General features: G+C 36.4%; 1 protein-coding gene across 5 annotated transcripts in view; it reads left to right on the forward strand.

Annotated features, from left to right (window-relative positions):
- The window catches only part of LOC144433597 (vacuolar protein sorting-associated protein 18 homolog), a 320,975-nt gene that overhangs the window by 82,382 nt on the left and 225,948 nt on the right, over positions 1-12,645 (forward strand). Inside the window, exon 8 of one of the 5 annotated variants that reach the window (XM_078121926.1) lies at positions 7,141-7,170. The exons of the other annotated variants lie outside the window; for them this stretch is intronic. Coding sequence (XP_077978052.1) covers positions 7,141-7,170 — 30 coding nt within the window. The remainder of the gene's footprint in view (positions 1-7,140; positions 7,171-12,645) is intronic. 5 annotated transcript variants of the gene reach the window in all.

Below are 12,645 nucleotides of genomic sequence, written 5' to 3' on the forward strand. Positions count from 1 at the left end.
AATCAAAGTATAGTTCACTCACTGATCAGTTCCCACCTGGATTACGCAAATGCAATGTTTTATGGTATGCCACAGTACTTATTTGACAAATTACAATGTCTACAAAATAGAACAATGCAATTATGTCTTATGGTATGCCACAGTACTTTTTTGACAAATTGTAACATCTACAAAATAGAACAATGCAATTATGTCTTATGGTATTCCACAGTACTTTTTTGACAAATTGTAACGTCTACAAAATAGAACAATGCAATTATGTCTTATGGTATTCCACAGTACTTTTTTGACAAATTGTAACGTCTACAAAATAGAACAATGCAATTATGTCTTATGGTATTCCACAGTACTTATTTGACAAATTGTAACGCCTACAAAATAGAACAATGCAATTATGTCTTATGGTATTCCACAGTACTTATTTGACAAATTGTAATGTCTACAAAATAGAACAATGCAATGTCTTATGGTATTCCACAGTACTTTTTTGACAAATTGTAACGTCTACAAAATAGAACAATGCAATTATGTCTTATGGTATTCCACATTACTTATTTGACAAATTGTAACATCTACAAAATAGAGCAGTGTGTGTTGTCAAATGCTTGAAGAAATTTGATAATGAGTCACAATCACTAATTGAGTTGCATTGGCTTCCTGTTAAGGCACGGGTAGAATTCATGATCATTTTTGCTTGTTTTTAAAGCTCTAAATGGCAAGGCTCCGGTGTACATAACAGAAATGATTGAGGCAGTTCACAATACCAATTATAATCTAAGAACAAATAGTAGTTACAATCTTGCAATAAGTTGAACGATAGGGCTTTTACCGTCTGTGGTCCAAGACTCTGGAATTCCATTCCAGAAGAGTTGAAATGTTTATAGATAAAGTGGGGTAATTTAAAAGAGGGTTGAAGATGTACCTTTTTAAAACTTGAAATAGTTGATTTTCCCCCTTGTATGTGTTTTTAAAAACACTTTTTAGAACTTTACCTAGTTAGTAGTATGTATTAATTTTTTTTTTTAATGGTATGTTTTACTATCTCTTTTAACTTATTGTGTAGCACTTTTGAATATTTTGAAAAAATAGAGGAAGTACTTTAGAAATGAAATAAATGTTAAATGTTATAAATGCATTCATGCCCATCTCGTAGGTGGGAACATTAAATTGTTGTCTACCTTTGACCTACATGTAGTTCAGAAACTTGAATAATATGAGGTCGTGCTGTAGTAGTTGCTTGTTTTTGAACTATTTTACTGTCAACATTCCAAGATGGGTGAGGCATCAGGAGAAAGTATGGATGATGACATAAAGGAACTGACTCTTCAGATTAGTTGCCGAGTTACTAGGAGTAACAGGTATGGACAATTTTTCAGATGTTCCTATCCCTTGCCCATGCCTATGCAAAATACATGTTATATACACTACAATGAGGCTGATGAACAGGAGCTGATTGAACTACAGCGAAAGAAGAGCACAGTGTGATCTATACATTTTACTGTAAATCAATTCTACAAATGGATAAGGGCAATAAGACCATCAGGTGTCGATTGTTACCTAAATGAGCAGGGCTACTCATTATCAATTGTCAGAGATAAAGAATTAACCAGTTCACAGAAGACCCTACATGCTAAGCAGTCACAACTAACAAAAGAGGGATGTGGCAACAAACCTAATGCCACCGAAGAATTAACCAAATGCGAAGAAAATCATCATTACGGGTCATGTGTTATGAGGCACCATTCACCAGAAGCATTGTTATGTTCTTTGTCATCTGGTTAAACAACCAAAGCACTTTGGCTTCCGTGGTTGCCAGGAGAGTAGGCAGATGACATCAGGAGACATCACATTGAAGCGTACTGTAGATGGTATCAAGTATTTGGAGTTCAACAAGGAAGAAAAAAAAACGGGATCATTGGAAAAAGTGAGTGAACAACCACTGGCCTACCCACAGAAAGTTGTCACTGTTAGTACCGACCTCAGCTGTTGTCCTGTCTGCACGTACAATATACGTACCTCTGTACACATCTCACTAGCAATTCTGTGTTCTACCTTGCTATCAACTACATTTTTGTACATACAAACCAGATATAAACTTGACTCTATCCTTAGCGAGGTAGCGAAATGGTCCAAAATTTAACAGTTGCGGGGCAAAGTGCTAGATCTAGCACTTAATTGGTTTTTGTCAAAGTGCTAGATCTAGCACTTTGTTAGTTTTCGCCGAAATGCTAGACCTAGCACTTCGCCAGAAAGCAAAGAAGTGCGGGACTGTAAACAACGAAGCGCCTCCAACGGCTGGATATAACGTGGTTGTTCGCATCGATAAGCATGATATACATGGTGAGTTTTATCGCCTCTAAGTAGTTCTCTGGGGTTGTTAGTCCCCGCGGACGAAGTCCGGAATGGGGACTTATGGATTGGGTTCCGTCTGTCCGTGCGTCCGTCCGTCCATCCGTCCGTGCGTCTGTCCGTCCGTCCATTTTGTTTGTGAATTTTCATGTCCAAAGCCATAACTCAGACATGCTTGAACAGATCTCATTTAAAGTTGGTATTAGGACAGTGTTCTATGACATACATGTGCATATCCATTTTCATTGTGATACGATCCAATATGGCTGCCTGGTAGCCATTTTGTTTGCGAATTTTCATGTCCAAAGTCATAACTCAGACATGCTTGAACAGATCTCATTCAAAGTTGGTATTAGGACAGTGTTCTATGACATACATGTGTATATCCATTTTCGTTGTGATACGATCCAATATGGCTGCCTGCCAGCCATTTTGTTTGTGAATTTTCCATGTCCAAAGCCATAACTCAGACATGCTTAAACAGATCTCATTCAAAGTTGGTATTAGGACAGTGTTCTATAACATACATGTGCATATCCATTTTCGTTGTGATACGATCCAATATGGCTGCCTGGCAGCCATTTTGTTTGCGAATTTTCATGTCCAAAGCCATAACTCAGACATGCTTGAACAGATCTCATTTAAAGTTGGTATTAGGACAGTGTTCTATGACATACATGTGCATATCCATTTTCGTCGTGATACGATCCAATATGGCTGCCTGGCAGCCATTTTGTTTGTGAATTTTCCATGTCCAAAGCCATAACTCGACTCCATTTTCATCGTGATATGATCCCCCATACCCAACCAACCTTTATTGTTGGAGGCATATTCCATGTCCAACAAGCACACACAACATATCTAAGTCTGTTTGTTTTAGGTTCACAAATGTTGTTGCGTGATCAGAGTAGTGATAATTCCTTAAAACCCAATTATAGCGGGGAATATGTCATTCTCAATGACTTGTTTTTTTTATTGTTGTTGTCTGTTATATGTGATTTTTGCGTGAAAGGACGTTTATTTCTCATTATGTATCAGAGTCTCATTTTGCCTAGTGCTATTATTTCTGTTAATGATAATTTGTGTGTTGAGAGGTTTTAATAAAACTTGGCGATGAATGGATGGATCGATTGATAGGTAGGTAGGTAGGTAGGTAGATCGATCGATCGATCGATCGATCGATTGAGAGAGAGAGACAGAGAGAGAGAGAGAGGGAGAGGGGGAGAGGGGGGGGGGGCATTTCAACTGAGAAGTTCACAAGATTTTGGCATCGAAAATGGGTTGTCGGCGGCAGTTGTTGTTGGGTTGTCAGCACATTGTCTGTGAAAAGGATACTCACTATCACCTCAAGTGTCATGCGTCATGCTTTTGACCACCTCGATGTCAACTAACATTTTACAAATGAAAAAAACATCGATAGATAAGAACAAATCGGGAAATTTAGCTAGATTGTACATGTTGGCATTTGAAACTTATTTCTTGTTTGTGCAAATTCTAAAGCATGAAGTAATTTAGGAAGGCTTGGCAATTTCTTCACAAACGATAGGTCATTTGACAGTCTAGACACGTCATTATAAAACGCCGTCAATTGTATGATGCAATCGTGAAACTATTGTTTACAATGCCAGTATTTCCATTTCCAAATGTAAACTACTAGAAACATTACTGTCAGTATATTGACGTGAATTTTCAACAATTACAAATGATGTATAACGATGTATGTGTTAGCAACACACGCGAATGTACTAAAAAGAAGTCCCGCAACACATATATAAAAGATTTATTTTATTGAAGACAATATCACACACACACTACACAAACGCTTTTATTTACAACACACTTCACTCAGATCAATGATACATGTCGCAATGTACGCAGTCATCTCACAGAATAGCCAACCTAATTATTCAGAAATAATAATGAAAGAGAATATCAAGTGGACTGGTGCAAAATGTCTTGACTCTAATCTTGACGAGCCTAAAGGTTTGTTCTGCAAATTTCATTCATTGTCCTCTTGCCTTGCTAAAATGGCAATAATAGATTCATTAAATGACATTTATAGTTAAAATCACACTAAATTCTAGGGAAAAAATACCGGTAATATGAAAATGACGAAAATATTGGAAAATGGGACTCCTATATCCTTGAGTAGTGGTGCCGAAATGACCACGGTATGAAGCTTTAAAAACAAAACACCGGAAACTTTCACACAGAACAACCATTGTCAAGTACGGAGTATGAAAAATGGTGCCAAAACGACCAGGCTAGTAGTGCTGTAGTTTTTGCTTCATACAAAATCGGAAAATACAAAACTGAAAAAACTGCTAAACATTTCTAAGTAGATACAAAACTGAACGCTACCAGAAAATGTCTAAGCAGGAACTTGGTTCTGCCTTTGAAAAATAAACAAAAGAAAAATCAAACTCTACGATTGTTGGTAGTGGTGTCAAGCCGTTGTCAAGTACGGAGTGCGAAATGTGGCACCAGAAAGACCAGGTGCTGTAGTTTTCGCCGCATAGAACATCGAAAAAGTACAAAACTGAACGTTACTTAAAATTACGAAGTATGCATTGGAAAAACAGACGAAAAACATATGGAAAAAAAAGGTTGTTAAACACGGGAAGTAACGTTTTACACAGAGTAATAACATGTCCATTACCGGTATAACATGACATATTTACCGATGACCTGATCTAAAGATCGACCCTTTGTCTGGGAGTCACATAATACTTGTTTTTTCTGGTGTATACATATACTAGATCTAGCACTTTGCCACTCTTTGTTCACTTTTTGACAAAGTGATAGATCTAGCACTTAGCGAAGTGCTAGATCTAGCACATTTGTCAAAAAGTGGCGAAGTGCTAGATCTAGCACTTTGCCCCACAATTGTTCCGATTTTGAATTCTTTGTTACATCCTTAGCACAATGTGCGAACAAGCTGGCATTGAAGGTAGGAAGACAAACCATAACGTACACGTCAGTGGGCTACTGCCAACAAAGTTGATGCAGTTGTATGGTCGCCAAAATTTCCAAAGCATAATCCATTATGCTATTAATTTGATGGAGACCAACCAACAACGAATGTCTAAATAAGCTATTATCAGGTTCAAGCAGTCAACAGATGCAAACCCAGCAGGAACTCCAATGTCAAGTATACAACAGCAGTGTAATGCACCATTCAAAATGCCAGAAGCAGTTAGTGTCAGTTCAACTTCAAATGCAGTAATGACTCATGTCAATAATACGGTTGTTGTTTCAGCTAATGTTGAAAACCCCATGGCTACAGCAACTGGAGGTGTTGGCAGTGCATCTTTAATTGCACAGTAAATGTCAAGGTTAACATCAATGCTGAAACACCACCGTATCGTCCACCTAAATGCCGTTGAATTGGACTCATCTATGATAGTAGCGAATAAAGTTCACAGTCATAATGAAAAGATTGCAAACCAGAGAATTTGAACTGTTGCAAAGTTCTACTTATCATTGAAACATGTCATGTGTTAGTGTTCTCAGTTTTGTTTGATTATCATGTTAAAGAGTTGAATTTCAATTGTCAAGATATTTGTTCCAGTTCAAGTGTATTCTTGTATGATCCAATGTATGATTGATTGTGAGAGTATCTCTATTTGTAAAGTCTTTTTTATTCGTAATGTCCGTGGTGAAAGACTCTGTATGCATTGGAACATGTGGAAATACAGATGTACTGTATTCAAATGAATGTGTTTTTAATAGATGAGACTCATCATGTATAGTGAACTTTGGTGTGACCTGTTATGAATAAAAACTGTGAGAATGTAGCAAACTACGGCTTTATGAATGAGTCAAGTTGAATGTACAAACAAAAGATTGAGGTCGGAGTGCAATTAGTAATAATTGAGTGAGATCAGCATGATTTGCATATGATCACATGATCACAGTTTGATTACTGCCACGTAACAATGCAGTCTGATTTTAATTCCATGTCAACCAACATAAATTTTTTTTAATGTGATAAGTATTTAATCCCATGAAATCAATGTTAATTTTACATAATAATACTCCTCTTATTATTCCACTGACTATAAATTCTCACCTACGAGCTCAAAATTGTATTAGTCTGCGGAATTATACGAGGAGTATAGTAATGTAAAACTAACATTGGTTTTGTATTGTTATATATACAGACATTGACACAACTGGCCCTAGCAACCATAATCATGCTCTTAGCAACAGCCACATGACAGTATATTAATTATGCAAAGATAACATTTTTGGATAGGCTAGTGAATAAATATTCAACAAGTATATGGCAATGTGCCTAGTAACAAGACCACACCCATGATACCCATAGCAACAATCAAATGATGGTGTATGTTTCAAAAGTAAGCCGGATTGGCAATGATAGGCATTTGAATAAACATCCCAAACAATGTTAGTTTATTTGTACATGTTGTATGCCTAGCAACAAGACCACATCCATAGTAACAGTGAAAGAATGATGTACAATGTATATTGCAAAGATACTAGGGATTGTTAGGTAACTTTTAAAAAATAAACATATAGCCACCCAACAACAAAGATAATGCCCCTAGCAGCAGTAATTGATAAGTGTATATTACATGTAGATAACATCAAGGCTGGATCAGCATATGAAACTGAACATTTTAACAATAGCTCATAACTTGACAGTTGTGCCAGCGCCATTGACCTAACGACAAGTAGAGAATGAATGTATGATTTCACTTGTCTTCTTGACCCTAACTCTCTTCTATTCTTTCATCCATTCTTTCTATTTCTTTCCACTAATCCAAGATTAAATTCTTAGCAGTCGGTTTTTATGAGGTAGATACTATCAACAATCTGTAACCATTATATTTCTAGACTTTTTTTGATAAAGACCCAAGTTTTCTGTTCTGATTTTTAGCTTTGTGTTACTAGACCTGCATATTATTTGATGTAAATGAAAGTGGTCTTATTTTTTGTTAAATAAGTGAAATGTATGCACTTGTATAATTATGTATTTTGATCAATATCACATATGCTTTCTGTTATTATTGTAACACCACCATCTTTGTCGTCATCATCATCATCATCATCATCATCATCATCATCATCATCATTATCACGATATGAAAAACTGGTTGAGCCCATCATCATCACTAGAATTACACAGAAAATGCCTTTTTAAGCCTTCAGCATCAAAGCCTGAAGACAATGATGGCATTGGTTGCATAGGCCATTTGGGACCATCATCATCAACTGAAAAATTCACTCTCTCTGGCAAATGGTGAAAATGGCACATGCGCAGATAGTGTTCATCAATGTTGTATCTTCAGCATCAATGTAGTTGGCATTCATGTAGTCATCATCATCCATGATGTACCACAATGATGAAAGCACTGATGATGATGTGCTAACGGCATTGGTGCCGACAAAGCAAAGACTTCAGCATCAATAGCTAAAATTGACGACTTAAATGCAACATGTAAGCTACATATCCCAACCTGCTTTAACTCAAGTTTCAGTGACATCAACAGTCACCATCAAGGATACTACATATGGGACGAAAGTGAAAATTATTTACATAATGCATGTTTTGTTTGGAACTATCACATCTTATCATTGTCCTTCTGAAAACTTAAATCTTTATTATCTGGATGACAGAGCTCCAATTTTTGTGTTAACAATTAGCCAGCACACTTTGGTAAGAAATGTTCTTTCTTTATCTATTTCTTGACAGTAGATTTATGCATTTATTTTGTATTCAACTAGTACAAAACATATTGAATGATATAGTTAGAATTTTCTTGGTGTGACATTGCATATATGCTCCCCTGATAAGATGATGACAATAACATTTATTAGAAGAGTGTCCATGCATATTTTGTGTGATTGGTGCTGTGCACCCCAAAAAATAAACGTCGGCATACATAAAAACATTTCACTTGAATGTGTACATCATATTGACAATGGCCCAATGGTACGCAGCTTTCGTCCAATTATTGCCATGTTTACGTTCTTTAAGAATAATAAACAAGAAGTCCTAAACAAGGCAGTGAAATTAAAGGGGACAAACGTATCAGTTGATAAAAGACTTTACACCACGAACAAGAGCTATCCATAGGAAACTATTTGCCAAACGACATGAAATTATGGAAGACAACAGGTCTGTGAAAGCAAGAGTGAAATATGACAAGCTGATATTAATGTCAGAATCCAGTGGTCGACAAGTTTATACCGATGACAAGGTGATAGTAATGTCAGAATCCAGTGGTCGACAAGTTTATACCGATGACAAGGTGATAGTAATGTCAGAATCCAGTGGCCGACAAGTTTATACCTATGACAAGGTGATAGTAATGTCAGAATCCAGTGGCCGACAAGTTTATACCTATGACAAGGTGATAGTAATGTCAGAATCCAGTGGTCGACAAGTTTATACCTATGACAAGGTGATAGTAATGTCAGAATCCAGTGGCCGACAAGTTTATACCTATGACAAGGTGATAGTAATGTCAGAAGAACAGAAAGGAAGAAATGATCAAGTCTTGACAAGAAGGTCCGTGTATATACCGTCCATTTGTTTTTCGTTTGTCTATTGCAAACAAGAAAAACGAAAAACTGCTTCGTTTTTCGTTTTCTCGATCGGAAAACGAAAAAGGAAAACAATTTGTTTTTTCCATTGTCGTTTTGTTTTATAATAATACAAAAAACGGAAAACAAACTCTGTTCCTTTTTTTCCTTTTTCATTTTAACACAATTAATCAATGAAATGAAAAACCAACCTGTGTTCAGTTTTCATTTTTCGCTTTCATGGTGAGAAAAGGAATCAAGAAAAACTACTCATTCTCTATCACCGTATACTCAATCGATAGTAAACAAACTGTCTTTGTTCGTTTTCCGTTTTATAGTCGGAACAAAAGAAAATGAAAGGCGCCACCTGTGTTTATTTTCTAAATCATATAATGATAAATCAAAAGCTGCTTTTCTCGTGACATTGCACATCTTGCACCCCCCCCCCCTCTTGTTTGCAATAGACAAACGAAAAACAAATGGACGGTATATACACGGACCCAAGAAGCTCTCTTCAGCAAGACACAGGACTTGATGATCCATAGGGGTTTGGTCAAGTTGTTGTTCAAAATACAACCGTACTACGTAACATTAAAGGTCACAAATTGCCAGATGACAAAATTATTTCAGCTCATTTGAAATACATTTGTTGGAACATAAATGGTTTGGTTAGTAAGTTGATAATGATTTCTTTAACTACATTTCTTCCTTCCGTTTTACTAAGACGTGCTAAGGACTCAAATCATTTTACATTTTCAGATTTCTTTTCCATTAATGTCATTTTGGCAGACATTCTGGTGGAAAAACTTTACATGTTAGAAATTCTATTGTCACTAATGTAGTGCACCTGCCTAGCACTAGTAATGATTTGCTAAGGATATCATTAGATTTACAAAAGATTAACTCATTGCTCGTCTGCGTGGTATACCTATCACCTGAAGGTCTGTCACAATATGCATGCTAAGAGGAACTAGCTAGCTTGTACCTTAACTGTCTGACTATCATATGTGGTGACTTTAAAGCTAGGTCAGGCGATCTACAGGATTATTTAGAGAATGATGATAATAATGCAAATAAGGTCTAAAATAGAATTTGGGTAAAAATACTTCAAAAATCTTCTCCAAAACTACTGGGCCGATTGAGTTTGACTTCTTGTGTAGGTCTCATTTGATGAGCAGATGTAAGTTTGTTCAAGCTAGGTTGATTTTGTCAATGCTATGGAAATTAGGTCTAAAAATAGAATTTTCTGTAAAAATGCTTTAAAATCTTCTCCAAAACTATTAAGCCAATTGAGTTTAAATTTATTGTGTGTCTTGGGATGAGCAGATATAACTTTGTTTAAGGTTATAAATATCTCGCGCAGCGGCAGCAAAGCTGCCGCGAAGCGGCTTAATGACTAGTACGCATGCGTGTCGTATATACTATGCGAAAAAATTTGGTGGTTCTCCCAATGATGCATTGCGGCGCGCACTGACTACGCATGCGCCTTCCATATACTACGTGCATTCTCCACGCGCTACCGTATCATCGTATATCATAGGCGACATAACATCACCATGCATTGCAATATTGTAACAGTAGGCCTGTTGGCACGATTATCGTAACATTGTAACGAGTATCGAGGCATCACTGTACCTCAAGGAGAAATTGTTACACTATTTGGAAGTTTGATGCACGGCGGTACGCGATACGGACCACTGATGACATAGCGCAGTTTGATTTCCGGGTTGTGGAAGTGTGGTTATGACATTTATATTGTCGATAATTGGGTTTTTTTTTACATGTTTTAAAAAGAATATCTACTTTCCTATGTTTGTTGGTACAGTAACATTCCTAAATCATCGAGTTGAATTGTCCAAAGACCAACGTACGTTGGTGGAGGGTCTATTGATAAGTTGGCTGATTGAAAATGAACAATATAAATCTAATGGCTATGATGGTTTTTGAAACCAACAACTGCATAGAGTATTGACTTGCTTTACTTCTCGCGTCCATGTCAGAGAATTAGTTGTCATTCAATAAAATAAATTTTGATGGTCAATACCCCTGGAAAATAACCCAAATCAAGTGTATCAACCCTGGCCCAGGCAGCTGGTCACAAATGAATCTACCCTGCGCGAACTTATGGGCTTTGCCTAGTTATGATATTATGCAAAATAAGGGGTAAAAATAGATTTTTTGTAAAATGGTTTTATCATATAAAAGTATAGTATTTTACCAACTTTCTGTGTGAAATGTATTCTATAGTGCGTGTTAGTCATCATATGAAACCACTAACCACTTTATTACTTTTCTAAAACGATACTTCCTATCATACTGAGCATGCAGCAGAACCACTTCTACACGTTACAAAAAAAATAACAGCGATATACATCAGTGATATGCAAATTAGGTATGAAAATGTGTCTTTTTGAAATAAAATGTTTAATTCCAAGACTACTGAGCAGATTTGGGTGAAATTGGATTGGTAAGTTCTTCAGGATATTTATATTAATGACGTGATGACCGACCGAATCAATGATATGCAAATTAGGGCTGAGAATGTCTTTTGATCAAAAATCTATAATTTCAAAATAACTGAGTAGATTGTGGTGAGGTTTGATGAGAACATTGTTAGTGATGTTTAAATTAAGAAGAGCTTATAACATGATGATCCCATTAGTGATATGCAAATTAGGTCTAAAAATGTCAATTTTGGTCAAAAACTTATATCTTGAAACTGCATGGTGAATAGGGTTGAAACTTGGTGGGGATGTTTCTGGAGGTATTATTCTGCAGCTAGTGTTGAAAACATTTTGACACAATTGGCTTGAGCAAGCATGACCACGCCCTTAGCAACAGATAAATGATGATGCATATTGCAAAGTAACAACAGGAATGGGTAGGTAAGAGAATACAGATTCAACAAATGTATTCAAATATGATTAGCAACAAGACTATGCCCATAACAACAGCTAAGTACAGTTGTGCTACACTGCTATTGGTTCTATTTTTACTGAATGCAAGCCATATTTGTAGTTAACAATCACTATATTTAATACTGCATAACTAAACAACTTCAATCATAGACTTCATTCATTGACAATCAAAATTAAGCTATTACTTATACATATTGCAGAAACTTTTTAGCAATTATGTGTGGCTAATGTCTTTTTAGTCCCTGCCAGACGAAGTCAGGGGGGACTTAAAGATTGGGTTCCGTCCGTCCGTCCATGCGTCCGTGTGTCTGAGCGTGCATATGTGGGTCTAGAGCCATTTCTTGAAAATTACTGGACTGATTTCTATCAAACTTGGTACAACGACAACACACTATGGCATACATATGCATGTCAACTCATTTTCTGATACAATTTAAAATGGCCTCAGACAGCCATTTTGTCACAAACTTTTCATATTCAAAGCCATTACACAGACATGCCAAAACAGATCTCATTCAAAGTTGGTATAAGGATAATGTTCTATTACCTATATATATATATGCATGTCAATTTATGTCATGATACAATCCAATGTGGCCACTTATTTTACGATTTTTCGCACAACTGAACTGAGGTTCAGTAGTGCTATAGGGATCGCCCCGCGTCTGTCTGTCTGTCTGTCTGTATGTCTGTGTCTGTCTGTGTGTGTGTGTGTAAACAACTTAAATTCAAAAACCAATGAACCAATTGCCATGTAAACTGGTGCGACAATTCCTATCTGAACTTTCCTTCAGCCTGGAAATGAAATTTTCTTGTTTTATTGATG

This window comes from Glandiceps talaboti, chromosome 4 (genome assembly GCF_964340395.1).
Source record: "Glandiceps talaboti chromosome 4, keGlaTala1.1, whole genome shotgun sequence".
Classification (NCBI taxonomy): Eukaryota; Metazoa; Hemichordata; class Enteropneusta; family Spengelidae; genus Glandiceps; species Glandiceps talaboti.